Here is an 18,677-nt window from a genome sequence, read left to right on the forward strand (position 1 = left end):
AGACGGGTAGCTATACCCTGAATACAGTGAAGTAGCCTGGTCTGCTCGGTGTCGTGTTGTTCAACTTATTGAGCCAAATGGAGCAGCAGATCCTGGGTGGAGGGTTCACCTTGGCCTTCAGAGGTCATGGCCAGAGTATACTGTCATGAGCTGGGTAGTTCTGATGGCCTCACCTGCCAGTTTCAGCGCTGCTACGTTGGGAGGCGCGGAGTCTAATAACCACACCTCAGGTCTTCACCAGAGATCCCCGCAAGGAGATTTGGGTTTAGATGCTGAGACGTGCAGGTCGTGGCCCTCCCAAGTAGCTACCAGCGAGGTGTGGTGAACAATCGAAGTCGTACAATCCGAGGTCAAAACCGAGTGGGCAAGATATGGTACCAGAGGATAAGGCAAAGGAATATTTAGGGAACCAGAGGTCAAACCAGGAAATCAGGATGGGCCGTCAGGAAGAGAGGAAGGCGTGCGTCCCTGGCACCCGGTGAGTGTGCGTGGACGGCACCTGACACCATCTATTATAGATGAAGACTATTTTTGTGAACCCGTAAATGTCTCTTCTCTGAGCAGGAAAACCAGGGAACTCAAGAATTTTGAGGATATTCCACCAATTCCAAAATGTATTTGTGAGTATTGTAGTACTCCACCAGAGGAGAGGTGCATTAGATGGTGTTCTGATAATAATGAATATTACAAGAATATTACAATGAATATTATCCTATTGATCAATTGCATTCTATGCTGGGAACAATACTAGAAACTACTAATTGTTGGGTGTGTACTAAAACTCATTTGTTGAGTAAAAGTATGCCAATGTCACCAGTTCCAGTATCCTATAATGAAATATGCGTATCACTCTTAATAAGAAATGTCTAGAAGAAAGTTGTGATCTTAGTGATTGTGGACAGATTGTTGAACACATGTATAACACTACCAAACCTCCAACAATAATTCTAGCACCACACATAACTGAACAAATTTATTTCTGTTTTAATAAAACAATGACTGAAGTTAAGGACATTACCCCTCAAATTTAGACAGTCTCAGGAATATACTCTGCTGCTCATGAGGAACAAATAATTCAATTCGGAATTATCTTGAGCAAATGTGATACTGTGTGACCATGCCTGAATCATCATCATCATCATCATTTATTTATATAGCGCCAACATATTCCGTAGTGCTTTACAATTGGGGACAAACATAGTAAACTAATAAACAAAATGGGTAAAACAGACAAAGAGGTGAGAAGGCCCTGCTCACAAGCTTACAATCTATTGGACAATGGGAGTTTGACACATGAGGTTAAGTCTACATTTGCAGTCGGCCCAGCCAAACTGCAAAGGTAAAAGTGACTCATAAGCTAAATGATCCCGTCACACAACAATGTTGGTCAAGGGGTAGTTGTATAACAGGTGGTAATAGGGTAGTGTAGTGAGGTTAAGAGGGTGGTTGAGGAATATTATAAGCTTGTCTGAAGAGGTGGGTTTTCAGAGATCGCTTGAAAGCTTGTAGACTAGAGGAAAGTCTTATTGTGCGAGGGAGAGAATTCCATAGAGTGGGTGCAGCCCGGAAAAAGTCCTGTAACCGGGAATGGGAGGATGTAATGAGTGTGGATGAGAGATGCAGATCTTGTGCAGAACGGAGTTGGCGAGTTGGGAGATATTTTGTGACAAGAGAGGAGATGTATGTTGGTGAAGCTTTGTTGATGGCCTTGTGGGTTAGTAAAAGTATTTTATATTGGATTTGGTAGAAAACAGGCAACCAGTGTAGAGACATACAGAGTGATTCAACAGAGGAATAACGATTTGCAAGGAAAATCAATCTTGCCGCAGCGTGCAAAATAGATTGTAGGGGTTTGAGTCTGTTTTTGGGAAGGCCAGTAAGGAGGGTATTGCAATAGTCAATGCAGGAGATGATAAGTGCATGAATTAAGGTTTTTGCAGTGTCTTGTGTGAGATATGTTTGTATTCTGGAAATGTTTTTTAGATGTATATAACATGATTTAGATATAGAGTCAATGTGGGGAACAAAGGATAGGTGTGAGTCAAGGATTACACCTAGGCAGCGAGCTTGTGGGGTGGGATTTATGGTCATGTTATCAACAGAGATAGAAATGTCAGGTATGCTCTTGTTGGTGGGTGGGAATATTATTAACTCTGTTTTAGAAAGATTAAGTTTGAGTTGGCGAGAGGACATCCAAGATGAAATGGCAGAAAGACAGTCAGTTACACGGGACAACACAAATGTCGAGAGATCAGGAGAGGATAGATAAATTTGGGTATCATCTGCATAGAGATGATACTGAAATCCAAAGGAACTTATTAGATTTCCAAGAGAAGCGGTATAGATAGAGAACAGCAGAGGACCTAGCACTGAGCCTTGCGGTACTCCAACTGATAAAGGAAGAGGAGCAGAGGTGGCCCCAGAGAAATTAACAGTGAAACAGCGATTAGAAAGGTAGGATGAGAACCAGGATAGAACAGTGTCTTGAAACCCTAGGGATTGCAGCGTTTGTATGAGAAGAGAGTGGTCAGCGGTGTCAAATGCAGCCGAGAGATCCAGGAGAATTAGGAGAGAGTAATGGTGTTTAGTTTTAAGCAGTGATCAGATCATTGACAACCTTAGTCAACGCAGTCTCTGTGGAGTGTTGAGAACGAAAGCCAGACTGAAGAGGATCCAACAGGTTGTTTGCAGAAAGGAAGCGTGTGAGGCGAGTGTAGGCAAGTCTCTCTAGAAGCTTGGAGTGTGAATATCCTTGTACATTTGATATAGACAGAGATTTAGAAATTACGGCTGATGAAAAAGAAAACTGTAACTTAAGATAGAGCTTCAAACGGATCCCACTAAAGCTGCTAGATATGCCAGTAAAGCTCTCAGAAATAAAAATTGTGTACAATGTACTTTAGACTACTATGATCATCTGTTTAATTACACATTACCCAAACCTGATCCAATTGATGGAAGCATTTTGCCTGATACACAATGTTATTTGTGAGTGGTATTTTCTACATTGGTATTAAAATATAATATGCCTTTTCCTTTACCAAGAGATATATACTACATATGTGGAGAATACGCATACAAATGGTTACCCTATAATTCTGAAGGATTATGTTATTTAGGAAGAGTGGTCCCTCAATTTTACACAATAACTCATGATGAGTTCAAAAACGTTTTGACTCAGGGTAGGTCCAGAAAAATAAGAGAGGAAACATTGGTTAATAAAAAAACATGTTCCACTTATCCATAAATCAGTAGGACATAGAGTTGGTATTAGTTTTGGTAATGTAATTACATTCGGAAATTGGTAATTTATGATTAATCAAAATTAATTTGAACATTTAGCAGGATTTATTGATAATGTGACTGAAATTTACGATAAAACATTTTGATATGTTGGACATGAATTGAAGCATTTAAAACTGAACTTTTGCAGCACAGACTTGTTTTGGACTATTTAACAGCTCAAACTGGACGATATTGTCTGACTCTTGAAACTGAACTTGGAGTGCACTGTTGCAATTATCTAACTAATGATACTTCTGATTCCGAGACTGTAATCAATAATTGTATGAATGAAGCACACAAATTAAAAGAGACATTTCGATGACAAAATTATTATGAGGACTCTGAAAATGATTCATGGTGGTCTTGGTTGAACCCAGCCACTTGGTTTTCTGGACTTGGAAAAGGATTAGCAAACATACTGTATTCATGCTTACAATTTGTTTTTGTGATAATCGCATTTCTTCTGATTGTTTATGCCTATTATAATGTGGCTTATGTTACATATAAAAATTTGCCAAATCAAAACATGTTAAAACCAAACTTGTTCAAGTAAGTTCCTTACTGTTATGCTGACTGAATTCTACACACCAGTCTGATTAATTATAAGCACATGAAAAGTACCTTTTATGTGTATAAAGAGGGTGGATTGTGGAAATAATAATTCACAATAACCCATATTATCACAATATGTATTCATTATATGTATTAACATATTAACAAGCACATAAATTATTATGTTTCAAAATACATTCATACTTGCAATTTAAAAAATAATTTACTTATCTTAGCAGGGTATATGTGACCTAGTCTAATAGAAAACAAATCAATAAATAATGTGGTCAATGTCATAAAATGCATAGAAGGATAAGGGCCGAAGTTCAGGAGAATAGGGATTGCGGAATAAGGAGTATGAACAGGATAATAAATAGAAATAAAAAATGTCAGAATAATAAGTCTAGTAATGCCAGATAAAGAAATAGTGTGACACCTGGTCAATGTCTAAATAAGACATGGAATTTTACCAAAAGTGCTGAAATAAACATCATACGTAATTAAGAAGGATCTTGATTGGTTTAATAAGATCATTATGTCATTATGGGTATAAAAGATATGTATACTAAAAATAGACTCTGTACCTTATAAAATGCCAGCTGATTCTGACATCTTTATGACATCCATGCTGTAACCTGTACTGAATAAACGTCTATATTGCAATGAAGACTATTCATCACCTTTAATTAATATCGTTCAAATACAACACCCATGTGCCAGTTCCTGATCTCTCATGCTTGACCTTTGACCTGCCTGACTACATCTCTGGATCATCCCTGTATATTTCTGCTGAGCACATGGTATCTACCCGGCTTGCCTGACTACCCTCTGCTCTCAGTTGCCTCACTGGTATCTCTGTTGGAGGAACGTGACCTGCTCGTCTCCCGCAGTGAAACCCAAACCCACTTGCGGGGGTCCCTGATGAAGACCGGAGGCATGATAGACTCTGCACCTCCTTCTAGAGCAGTGCCAATACCAGCAGGTAATCTTCAGTTGCCACTACACCATGACGCACACTAGGGTCACACAGGGCAAATCCGTGCAAACACAGGGAGAAAATACAAACTTCACACAGATGGTACCATAATCATAATCAAACATATTGTCCCAGCACGTTAGACTGGGTACACACTACAGAAACTTTATCCCAACGTGTTAAATATATAACAATTTTACCACCGACTGATTAAAAAAAGTCCTGATCAGCATGCCGACTCATGTGTACACACTATTCAGGGTGGTCCATAAGTGTGGAAACACCCTTTTTGAGTTGCATCCAAGATAGCCAACTTCAATATGGGCGCCATACTGGCCACATACTCTAAAAAGTTTTCCACCACACCCAGATCATATGTGTAGACACTTGATTAATATTTCCTGTGAGTGGATCACTAAATAACATGGTATAAATTTATTTAAAGGAAATAGCACAGGGCGCTTATTTATATAATTGCCAATGCACTTATTTATTATATTGTGTATATTTTGATATAGGAAATCGTTATTTCTGAGACCAGGGTAGAAAATGAATTTTTTCTGTTTTAACCTTTCTAGAGGAAATGCCTTATTTCTGATGTATATATCTGATACAATAAGCCTTTGTAGATGGAAGTCTTTTGTATGTTGTGATGTGGGGAAGTGGCTTGTTTGGGGTTTGTACCTTTCTTTGGGAATGTGTATTCTGGACTGTCTGAAGAGGGGCCCCATGGTAATTAGATCTTTTGATGTGTGAAGGTCCAACATTGAAGGCAGGAACTTTTAATTAAGACTGGCTCCTAGATTCTCTGCATCTGAAAACCAAATGCAGGACATTACAGCATCTCTAGAAAATAGCCTGTGTCCAAATCAGTTTAAAAAGCACTGTCTTATACACTGAAATGTTCTTAATGTTCTTCTTCTGATCACTGGTACCTTCAACCAGTGTGAGAGCAAATAAACATCACTTAGACCCTAAATCTAATCCGTTCTCCAGCCGTTTCTGAGGTTGGACACAGCTTTTCCGGTACCACCAATCTGCCTGCTACCCTGCAGGTCTGCTCAGTGTGATAGGCTAGGGGGAATCCATCCACAGCAACCCTGATCCATAGTAAGAGCTCTGGAGTACCAGGCCAGGTACACCAGCAAGGGGGTACCCCAACAGTGACAGTTACCCAGAAGCACCATAAAAGAGCCCAGTGGTGGCAGCAGGCTCCTCCTACTGCGGCAGTAGGGACGTATTCGGAGTAACGAAAGGGGACGTGGCATAGTACACCCAGACGATTTCCAGCAACAACAGACAGGGTGGCATAGGCGGTCCATCCTGTCACATTTTCGTACCCATTTTCATTTTAAAAGGGTGTTTCCACACTTATGGACCACCCTGTACAAGTTTTACGATATTTACCTTCAGATATGTGCTCTTCATCTGTCATAACCATCGGCTGATAAGATCATGACTCTTTAAACTCTATGGAGATCCTGATCGTGGGTATATACACACTGCAGGATTAGAACAACATTGTTCCATCGAGGAACAAGATTTGTAGGCAGCTTTAAAAGTCAAATTAAACAATATTATGTGCTGTGGAATTATCCTCGTTCATTATTGGAGCCAGAGACGGATTTAGACCTCATGGGGCCCTAGGCAAGATACTGGTTTGGGCCCCCCCCACTCCCTGAAACAATCCATAGCACTATATTTAATAAGCATATCATATACTCCTATAGTTAAGTAGAAGGTTAAGCTATGTGCCCATCACACTGCTCCTCCCGCATCACACTTCGGCCACTGCATCACACTGCTGCCCCCCATTACTGTCCCTCATCACACTGTGCCCTCATTTATCATTACACTGCATTCCACTGCGGCCCCTCATTACTGTCCCTCTCATCACACTGTGCCCTCCTTTATCATTACACTGCATCTCACTGCGGCCCGTCATTACTGTCCCTCGCATCACACTGTGCTCTCCTTTATCATTACACTGCATCACACTGTGGTCCTTGCAGTTAAGGAATAATATTTTGTCAAATGATCTAGCAGAATTTTGAATTATACTGGTCATATACTCCATACGATGAATATCAAGCTCAATGGTCGAAGTGGAAATATAGAAGTGGCAGTATGAAAAATGTAATGGGAATGTAAACAAGTGAATGGAATTTGATAATTTTACAATGAAGGCAGTATGACAAGTAGCGGTATGGCCTACTACCATATACACCCCACTTCCACCACTGCTTACCTTTCAATTCACACAAATTGTACCTTATCTTTAACTAAACTTAGGCATCAATCATAATTAACATGTCAAGAAGCTGCAGTTCATGGTTAGCAAGCCCAGCAATAAAAACCAGCAGTCTCCTATCGCTACCACGTCACAGACTGTCTGCCACTACAGTTACTGACTGCAGCCCTCTACCTACAGAAACATATTAACATGGATTATTATATTCCAGCACTTTTTCATGTCAGTCTTCTGCAAGAATCCCATAGTGCAGCATTTAAACAAGTCAGATCTCCTCATAATATAAATCCCACCAGATTCAGGACAGTTGGCAGACTGTTCTGCTCTCTCCTACCTGTTTTTGTCACTTTCACCACCTGTGGCTGCTGGTGTCTTTAGATCAGTTGCTGCTTGTCTAGGTCCTGGAATGTTGGGGGTCCTATTTGGAAAAAAAATTGGGTACATGAAATTTAGAAAACTCCAACCAGCCCCGGTGTTAAATCAATATAGCACCCACATTTTTTAAGAAGACCTCCCTCCAACCAGCTACAACATTAAATTAATAGTGTTCCCATTTAAAAAATAAACCTATTTCCCTCCATCCAAACAGCCCCAGTAATAAATTAAATATCAATTATATTTATTAAAACTAACCATTTCCCACAACCATCCAGGCATTAAAAAACTCATAATCACATTTAATGAATACACCTCATTTTCCCCAAACAACCCCACATTCAAGTAATAGCTCCCAAACCACCACAGCATTAAATTAAGGGTCCAATCACCCCGTTTTAAATTGATAGGCCCCATTATTAAATTAAATTGCCTCACCATCACCCCACAAATAAAATAGCACCCAATAACTAGCCCCCACTTGCACTCCACCATTAAATTAATAGCCTACCTCACACATTATGTTAAGACCCCCCCGTTTCCCTCACACCTAATATAAATACACTGGCCTCTCACACACACATAATATTAACAAACTGCCCTCCCCACATAATATTAACACACTGCCCCTGCCCCCCCCCCACATAATATATATACACTGGCGCCTCACACACACATAATATATATATATATTGGCCCCTCACACACAAATATATATACACTAGCCCCTCACACACGATATATATACAATGGCCCCTCACACACACACAATATATATACACTGGCCCCTCACACACACATAATATATATATATTGGCCCCTCACACACAAATATATATACACTGGCCCCTCACACACACACATAATATATATACACTGGCCCCTCACACACACAAATTATATATACACCGGCCCCTCACACACACACATAATATATATATACTGGCCACACACACACACACATAATATATACATAATATAACATAATTGTACTTACCTTTCTATTGCCTTTTTTTTTCTTCTCTTCTCTTCTATCTTCTTCTTTTCTGTTCTTCTTGTCTTGCTTTCTGCTTTTTTCTACGTCACGCTGCCGCTGCTTCCCTCTGCTCCTCACCAAATCCTCACTGAAAATGACGTAGGGCGTGATGACGTCATCACGCCTGACATTCAGTTGGAGAGAGGAGACTGCCGGGAGCCGCCGCGCTGTCATCCGACTTTTTCTTTTTTTCTTTCCCTCTTTTATCTCGGCCGCAATTTTGTTCGACATGCCGGCGGACACAGGGGGATGGCAGGCGGAGGGGAGCGCCCCTCTGACCTTGCCTACCCCGCTCACCATCGGCTCTGGGGGGGCCCCCTGGGGACCGCTGGGCCGTAGGCAGTTGCCTAGGTTGTATAGCGGTAAATCCGGCCCTGGTTGAAGCGTACGCACTAATGCGATATTGGGTGATTGGTCTGATAATCGGCTGAAAACACTGCAGTATGTACCCAGCCTTACAAAGGACTTTGAAATCTCCTTTTTTACTCTTACCACCATGTAGGCCAGGGGTGGGCAAACCTGTCCTCAAGGGCCATATCCAGTTCATGTTTTTAGGATTTCTTTAATCATGTACAGCTGAGTTAATATATTTGGCTGGGTCAGTAATTATCCCACCTGTTTCTAGAGACAGAAATCCTAAAAACATGAACTGGATATGGCCCTTGAGGACAGGTTTGCCCACCCCTGATGTAGGCTCATTGACCCAAATCCTGCAAAATTAAATAGTCTGTTCATACACAAACTTTGATTTTAATAAGTGATCTTTTGAGTTCGAACAGTCAAAATGCAGGGATTTACAGCTGTGAAATGTTTGATGTTCAGCACTGTATCTACAACCCCATCTTCGTTGCACTTAAAGCAGCTCTCCTTTACATATCCTTCAGCCCATCCTTTTGACCAATGGTCATAAAATGCTGCAATACACCCTATCCAACTGAAGTGTGCAGTACATAATGTATACAGACTCACCTCACAAGAAGCAATATATGTCTGAAAACGGTATGTGGATGGAAAAAAAAATACAATTTATGTAGTATTTTGGGGATTACAATTCTGTTGCTGTTCCTCTCAGTACGTTAACTTGATCGATTGTACACATTCAGTTTCCCTGACTTCCTCAGTACAAGCAAACAATATCGATTTAGTCAGCAGCTCAAAATAATGATCTCATTTGCAAAGATTAATTCAAACCTGACAAAGCCCTAGTTATACAATTTCCAGACATGCATCTGCATATTTAGGTGATGTTAATCTGTTGCTACTATATTTCTAAATAAAGCAGAGAGACAGCTCTGCTGGCTTGTGAAATGTATGGAAGGAAACTTGAAACGACAGATTAATAGCAGTCAGTGACATGCTGGTGGTTGCTAGAGCCTTAACCAATCCGTGTACTGAATGTTTCATATGCAAATTTTAAAGTGAACAGAAGGTCATCACAGCTTCATGCAGCTTTCAGAAATTCATATGAAGAAAGGGAGAGAACACAAGCTGGTGGTGCTGCAGAACACTGAGATGACAAACACATGACCAGAAACGGGTTTGTGTCTCCACATAGAATATACAATGCGCTGTTCAGGAACCCGGGAGTGTGCAGTAAATGAAAGCAACATCCGAATGGAAGTATAATATTTTTTTTAAATGTTTTGATTTATTTAATAATGACTTCTTGGATGCGTTGTCTGTTTCATATTCCTATACTAAGTGTAACGCTTTTGTTGTTGTACTACAACAGCAGCCTCATAAATTGGAAAGTTTTCCATAGATATAACGCAACTGAGGAAAAAATCATTTTAGTTGAAGCATGTGATGCCTTTTTAAATGGGAGAAAAACGTCATTTGAACCTACCCTGACTCGTCCTTTTCACGGGGCAGATTGTCAAGAGTATTTAAAACAAAACCACTACATCACGGCTCCTCTCTCAGAGGAAGAAGCAGATTTTCCTCTAGCTTACATGATGGCAATACACAAGGAATTTGATACATTTGAGAGATTGTTTAGGGCTATCTACATGCCTCAGAATATATACTGTATTCATGTGGATGAGAAGGCGAGTGGCTCTTTTTTGCAGGCAGTAGCTGATTTAGTAGATTGTTTTCCTAATGCTTTTCTCGCCTCAAAAATGGAACCTGTGGTGTACGCTGGAATATCCAGACTCCAGGCTGATCTGCACTGCATGAGAGATCTGCTGGAATCAGAGGTACAATGGAAATATGTGATCAATATGTGTGGGCAGGATTTCCCTTTAAAGACAAACAAGGAGATTATACAGCATTTGAAAAGCTTTAAAGGGAAAAATATCACCCCCGGGGTGCTGCCGCCAGATCACGCCATACCCCGGACCAAATATGTTCATCGTGAGGATATAGTCAATTCCTGTGTGCTAAGGACCAACATCTTAAAGCCCCCTCCTCCTGATAATATCACCATCTACTTCGGGTCTGCATACATTGCACTGACAAGGGAATTTACTGCATTTGTTCTGAAAGATCAAAAAGCTGTGGATCTACTGAAATGGTCCAAGGATACTTACAGCCCAGATGAACATTACTGGGTGACACTGAACAGAATAGCAGGTATGTGATATTCCATATCGTATGAGATCTAGCTATGGGCAGGTGGTTTGCTGTGAGTAACAATATTAGAGATAAACACAAAATAACATTCTTTTTCTCAGTGTTTCTATAGTATACATTACCACTTCTTTGCTTGCTATTTAGTTACTAGGTACTACTGGTTATCATATGTTTATGTTTAAGTGAAAACATGACCATTTGTAAGTTTAAGAGGCCTATTTATTAAGCCATAAACCATGTGGCAACAGCTTTTTTGCACTTGGTTTAGGCATTTTAAAGTAACACATCTACCTAACAAAAGCGTAACATGGGATATATCACAGATATCTCTTGCATCAGGCAGAGCATCACATTAAAACGCAGTCCAGAGCCGTAACTTAGAATTTTTAGCGCCCGGGGCGAGAAAGCAAAATGCCGCCCCCCTAGCCCTCAATTTTAACCAAATGAACCTAAAACATTCCTAAATTGCGCCCCCCCTTCAGCGTGGCGCCCTGGGCGGTCGCCCCCTGTTGCACAGCCCTAGTTACGGCCCTGACACGGGCCCCATAATTTCCAATGGGGATCGCGGTCTGATTCAATATAACACGCTCCAAAAAGCCTAGCTTATCAGAGCTTGACCCCATTGCGTTAGCCTTTCTACACTATGGGGAGAGAGGGATCTCCAGAGAGGGGAGAGTCTCCTGCTCTCCCCTCCGTTAAGTAACAGAAAATGGATCTGTGCATGCACTACCTAAGGCCGTGCATGCACAGTAAATAATCCAGGTCAGAATCCAGATACGCTGTTCCGGGTTGGTTTTTAATAAATGGCTGCATTGTATCATCCCATATATTTAGGAAATAGGGGTCTGATTCATTAAGGATCTTAAATGAAGAGGATCCTTATTTCAGTCTCCTGGACAAAACCATGTTACAATGCAAGGGGTGCAAATTAGTATTCTGTTTTGCACATAAGTTAAATACTGACTGTTTTTTCATGCAACACACAAATACTTGATAGCTTATTTGTACACTGAAATTTAAAGTTGATATGTGTGTATTACATGAAAAAACAGTCAGTATTTAACTTATGTGCAAAACAGAATACTAATTTGCACCCCTTGCATTGTGACATGTTTTGTCCAGGAGACTGAAATAAGGATCCTCCTTATTTAAGATCCTTAATGAATCAGGCTCCAGGTCCTTAACTTCTTGGTATGTGGAGGAAAGCCATTTTTTATATTCTTTACCCTGCCCCCAACTAATAGAATAGTAAGTGTTCTACCCATTGAGGTCTCCACTATTCTGATAATGCTGACCCAACTTGCTGCTTAGAGAATCCTGAACTGACTGGATGCTGTATACTTAGCTACATCTGGCAAAGTGCATGCCACAGTCCAGCCAACACAGACCAAGTGTGAAATCACTCATCAATCACTATCATGTTAACACTTCTAATTAGACAACTTTCAGTGTTAAAATTTGACTGTGCAACAAAATGGTTTTTTATATATACATTTTTTTACCATGATTATTCCATACCATATGTGGTCCAGCCTGAATATTAATTCTCAAAAATGTAATGGATGTTAGGTTTAAAATTTTGTCCCACTTGCACATATTGAGGGTGTTAAATATAATTTATGGTTAGTTGTTTTTTTAAAGAGATTGTCCATCTACACTCCTGTACCTAAAGCTAGGCCGCCATATCGCACTGCAGCGTGCATTGCTGGACAACTCAGTCTGTCCAGTCCCCCTTTAATAAAATCATGAGCTTACAGTTAGCTTTAAGTAACACGTGAGTCTTCCATATTTGTTAGACAGGCGGCTTTTGTTATACAAAATGAGGGTAATCCAAAAGTGGACCAACCCCTATAATTTTACATAAGAAATATCTGTTCCGGAACTAAAATATAAAAAGGCTTCTATAAAAATTTTTTGCAAATGACAACTGAAATATCTATTAATATGGCAACAGGTTGGAGTAATCTGTACTAAAATTAAAGTATGATATAAGTATCATGGTATTGTAAGGTTACTGTATGTGAGGAAGTAAAGATTTTTCTTCTATCTTCCCCCATCACAATTTGCGTATCCGTAGCTGTGGCCACACCTCAATGATCCACTCACAGATCTCATGTGCTTTTTGGCAGTTGAAATGTTACTATTGTTATGTCCTCCTGCTCTGTGTACACTGTAAAGTGAAGGAAGTTTTATTTAACCGCAAAATCTTGAGAAACAATCACAATTAAGGCTTCAGTATGCGTTGTCATTGTGGTGACTCAGACCATAACGGAAATTTAACGATAGTACCTTGTGTGTCTTAGCTACATAAGCTAGTGAAGTTCCTCTTCTTACAATGGTTTTACAAGCCAACCCAGATCAGATACTTGTCATGATAAGTTTCACTTTCCATTTCAGCATCTGAGCAGCTTACTTTATGCTACTAGTTGGGAATTTTTGTATGGTGTCATACTGTTATCACATGCTAATAACATAAGTAGGATAAATATACAGATCAATGAAGCCAAATATACTAAATAGGAGTTGAAATTACAGCTGTGTGCACTAATGTATTAGCAAGAGGCCTTGAAAAATTTACATTTCCACTGCCTTGATTTTCTCTGTCATTTCATACTGCTTCAACCTGTCCCAGTAGTTTTTCTTGTACTTGAATTCATCCTCCCAACATGTTTTAATAGCGTTAGCGACTAGGAATGCTATACTGAATTTTATATCACCATGGGGCCTATTTGTTAATGATTTTTTTTGCATTGAATTCCCCCGACTTTAAAGAGTGTGCACATTTATTTTCAATGCATCACAGCAGATAGCTATGATTTGCATTTATTTTATGAATATATAGCAGCCCCCATAGATGTCTTTGGGGACTGCTATATACCGCTATTTAAGATGTAATGAAAGGGTATTTACACATATGGTAATGTACTCCAGCTCATTCGTTGAAGATTGTTAATAAATATGCAAATTCATTGCAATCATGCATATTATGCGGTGATACATAAATAGGGGCCCATATGACATAAATAATCTCATCCATCATACTCCATAGAATCATCGCCCAAGTAATTTCTCTATATCAGCATCTCTTCCATGAATCACCTCACATCACAATTCCTTTCCCTAGATTATATTTTAAAATTCCATCTGTTGTTTTATGCTTAATAACTTTGATATTTTTATGTTTTAAAACTACTTGGGATGTAATCTTAGGATCACTTTTTAACCATTGTTGCACTGCATTTAGGAATAGTGCATTGTTGTTCACTAAAAAACAACAAATCAGTAAAGTGTTCATTGAAAAGATTTTGATGTTTTCGAAGAGCTAACAAACGCTTATATGTAATCATCATCATCTATTTACTTATATAGCACCACTAATTCCGCAGCGCTATAACGCAGAACTCATTCACATCAATCCCTGCCCCTTCGAAGCTTACAATCTAAACGTAATGCCTCATAGGTCTAATATACTGTCTATTAGCATGAAAACGATCTCTCTTTTCCCTTCCTCTAACTTGCAAAACAGAAGAAGACATCTATTGTGACTGTAATTAACCCGTCTTTTAGATTCAGCTTTCTGAGATGCCTTGTTACTGTTTTCTCTGCTTCTTGCATGTGCCTGGTTGCAGAAAATAACTCTATGAATGTACATATCTGAATAGGCACTAGATGTACGGATGCTTCTGATTAGGTGCTCTTTGTGACGTGTGTTCATGATGTCATCAGGTCTCTAGTTAAACCTACCCAGCCCCTAACTGATGTCTGAGCACTTTGTACTCTCTTTTGTTAAAGCTCCTTGTTATTCTGTCTGATACCATCAGCCTGGCTCGTTCTGAACTTGTTTGCATGCATTTGACCCTGACCCTGGTTGTGTTAGTTTTTTATGGATCCCTCTTGCTGCCTGGAAGTCAGAGTATTATAATAATTTTTATTTGGGCTGCCAGCACTGACCTTGACCTCTACTTACTCACCCTTATGTTTAATATAAAGCTGTTTAGCAAGACTAATCTCATGTAGCTTCCAAGAGGCAAAGTATATCACACTCTTTCAGGGGGTCCTTGCTGGGGAAACTTTGTGCCGCAGTTTTGCCAGTGCAAATGCTAGTGATATAGTGGGTCCATATATGGTACATTTAGTTAGCGTGGCCTCAGTTGCATTCAGCATACAGATTTGCAATCAAAGAACTCTACAAGCTACACTTACTGTGATAGCTGTCTTGCTGGGTAATGTCATATAGCTAGAAAGCTTTCCCATAACTGAACATTTTTCTGGCATTCTTCTGGATAATTCAACACTCAGGAGTGTGTATTGTAGGGATCCCCAGAATGTCCCAGAAATCTTTTGTTCAAAAATGACTGTGAATAAACAAGGAAGCACTGTAACATGTTTCATAATAACTAGGTCACTGTTCTGTTGGAGTCTTGGAATTATAGTTTATTATACTTAGTAATGCAGACAGTATGGATATTTTTCATCATCATCATCAACAAAAACATTTATTTATATACTGCTAGCAAATTCTGTAGTATTTTACAATTGGGAACAAACATGAAAAAATGATACAGAGAAATACAGTCAGACAGAGAATTAACAGGCCCTGCTTGCAAGATTACAATTTATCGGGATGTTTCTCAAGAATGGGAACCTATTGTTCTCCTGCTATGTGAAAACTTCATTAAAAAACATTTTTCGTGAAGTTCACATTTAAATAAGAAAAACTTTTAGGGGTTAAAATTACCAATCCACCTTATTACAATCATCAACTATGAGTTAAATAGTGGGATAGCTAAAAACTCTTTGAGATTGCCCATATTGGATTTAGATTACAGGTCTATTTAAAGTTATATTTATCAGTTACAAAAGAAATTGCAGCCTTATGAAATGAGGAAATACATACAAAAAATGTTGCATCAGTATCGATAATATGACTGTATCTCAATGTAATTAATTATTGACCATAAAAAGGTACAATAAATATTTGTTAATTGAATAGATGTGCTACTAACAAATTGATTTAAACATAAACGTTTAAGAAAGCAGAATTTGTTTGATGTAGTGCACTCACAGTCACATTATGTCCACATATCTGGAGATCCCATTTAAAAAAAAACCTTTTATTGTATATAGTTAAAGTTTTAATTTCTAAAATCAGTGAAATAATGATAGTAGTGAAAATGTGAATTATTGTGATATTTAAAATGTTGAGCGTACCTGAGTTGGTATTATTCTCTGATTCCAATAATATTTATAAATGTGGATACCTTTGTTGCCATCTAACATGCCTTGCCCATAAAGTTTGAGCAGTATGTTGAGTCTAATTGCTGTCAGTGATAACCTACTTTTGAATATTGGTTTAGGTAGAATTTATTTACTTTGGGGGCTATAACATTTTACTACCATTCCACTACATACATTTATGTCATCCCCGTGTGGATTGACTGTTCGTTCGTTCGTTCATTCATTCATTCATTCATTCACACTGCTATTAGAAGTTGGTCTGTTTTAAGATGCAAGTAATTTTGCTACTATTACTCGTTCCCATGTAAGACATCTGTTCATTCTTTCATTTACACTGTTATATGAAGGCAAATTGCTAACTACCTCAAGTAGCTCAGCAATATCTTGGGGCTAATCAGAGCTCTTTTCGTTACATTTACGAAGTCTATAAACTTGACAGCTAGACAGAAGTATCAGGTTAAATTCAATAGCTTATCGTTCCAATCTATAGTGGGTAAAATGAATTATTGCTAAAAGGATATAAGGTACACTCAGTAATAATTCACATTTTTCACTTATTTCACTATTATCATTATTTAGCTGATTTTAGAAATTAAGATTTTAACTATACACAATGAAAGTTATTTTTTAAACAAATGGAATATCTAATCTCTGAGTGCACTACATACATCAAACAAAGTCTACGTTCTTAAACCTGTAAGCTTCATGAAATGCAAAGAACATTTAGACTCAAATAGCATTGTATTCATTGTACAAAAAGATTATTTGATAGCGATATTACTGTTGGAATCAAATGAAAATCTACAAAATGTTACTGCATTTCAGTAAATTCATATGCATTGTTAGAAATATACCGTAAATAATTCAGCATTTCAAATTTGAATAAGATGTCACCCACCAAACTAAGTATTTATTGGTTAACTCCCCGGACCTGAGTCATATAGAAAAGTAAGGCAAAAAAAGGAGTAAATGTTCTCCTGGACAATCCATGTTACAATGGAAGGGGTGCAAAGTAGTTATTATTTTGCACATAAGTTAAATACTGGCTGTTTTTACATCTAAAAGACAAATACTCGCTAGCTTTACTTTTACACTAAAATTTTAAGTTAATTTAGGCCATGTCCTATCTCAATTATAAATCTGTTCCCACATTTTAAATTTACCTCCCCCTCCAATGCACAATGCAAAAGTTACTCCTTTTTTTATGCTTTGCTCTCCTTAATGACTCAGGCCCCCCTAGTCCAACTAGGAGAGCTGCTGAGGTCCGATGACCGAGACCCATGCCATTTGTGAGACATGGGATAATTCTTCCATTCTCATAGGAGAATTTGAATGTATATTATAATGTAAATTTGAATCTGCATAGAGTTTGTGCCCGCATAGGTTGTACAGATGACCCAGTGTACTCCCTAGCACGCATTGTGGTAATAGCAGATGATAGGTGGGCTGCAGCAGTCCACCCAGTTAACACAGGAGGTGTCAGCAGCAGAGAATTGTAAACTGTTATGTCAGCCATAGTACAAAGGTTCCAGGAGATGAGTATGTTGCGAATGGCACCTGACCTCTGCCATATATAGTTGTACATCTCATTCAAGTAAAAAAGTTACAACATAAATAACATCAAACCTAGGTTATCTGTCTTTTCTTGAAGTTTGGTCAGTTATGACCAGATGTGGCCGGTGTGCTATTTGAATGGATGTTGCTTAGACAACATGGTGTTACCTTTCCCAGCTGTTGTTGGGAGCTGGAAGTCCCAGCATTTCATTGGCAGTGCATGGATTGGCAGTTTTACAGGTTTTGGTACTTGATAACTGAAATAACAGGATGTATGTTCACTTGTTTTTGTGGGTTTCCTCCAAGTGCTTTTGTTTCCTCATATGGTCCATGTGTGTATTTGTGTTCCTATGCTAGGCAAATTAGATTATAATCTCCATTGGGGTAGGAGCTGATGTGAAAGAATAAACATTATATGTACAGTACCGCTTAATATGTTGACATTATATAAGCAAACAATAATCATGCTAATAACTTAGCAGTCACTCTATTCCCTCTGCTGCGTAATGAGTTTTGGCCAAAAATGACTCTTGTTCTTACTCTTGTGTAAGTGATCTTCAAGGATGACATATTGTAGAAAAAAAACTGCAATTTGGAGCAATTCATGAGGTAGCACACCCAGGGCCTGAGTCATCTTGGAATGTAAGTCCCGTCATGTGCCACATATTGCGTGAAATTGCTCTGCGCATGCTCAGAAACAGACTTTATACCAGTAAACACAACTGCAGCCAGTTCACGTCCAAAAGTAAACGACACTCTCGACTGCCTACGACTTTAACGCTGCAATCGGGGGGGGGGGGGGGGGGGAAGGGGCTGACGCACGTAGGCAATGTGCA

General features: G+C 39.0%; 1 protein-coding gene across 1 annotated transcript in view; it reads left to right on the forward strand.

Annotated features, from left to right (window-relative positions):
• Nucleotides 1–9,944: 9,944 nt before the first annotated feature.
• LOC142158789 (N-acetyllactosaminide beta-1,6-N-acetylglucosaminyl-transferase-like) overlaps nucleotides 9,945–18,677 on the forward strand; it is a 49,414-nt gene continuing 40,681 nt past the window's right edge. The window contains exon 1 of the mRNA XM_075213058.1: nucleotides 9,945–11,049. Coding sequence (XP_075069159.1) covers nucleotides 10,134–11,049 — 916 coding nt within the window. The 5' untranslated portion in view covers nucleotides 9,945–10,133. The remainder of the gene's footprint in view (nucleotides 11,050–18,677) is intronic.

The sequence above is a fragment of the Mixophyes fleayi genome, chromosome 5 (genome assembly GCF_038048845.1).
Source record: "Mixophyes fleayi isolate aMixFle1 chromosome 5, aMixFle1.hap1, whole genome shotgun sequence".
In the NCBI taxonomy this organism is placed as follows: Eukaryota; Metazoa; Chordata; class Amphibia; order Anura; family Limnodynastidae; genus Mixophyes; species Mixophyes fleayi.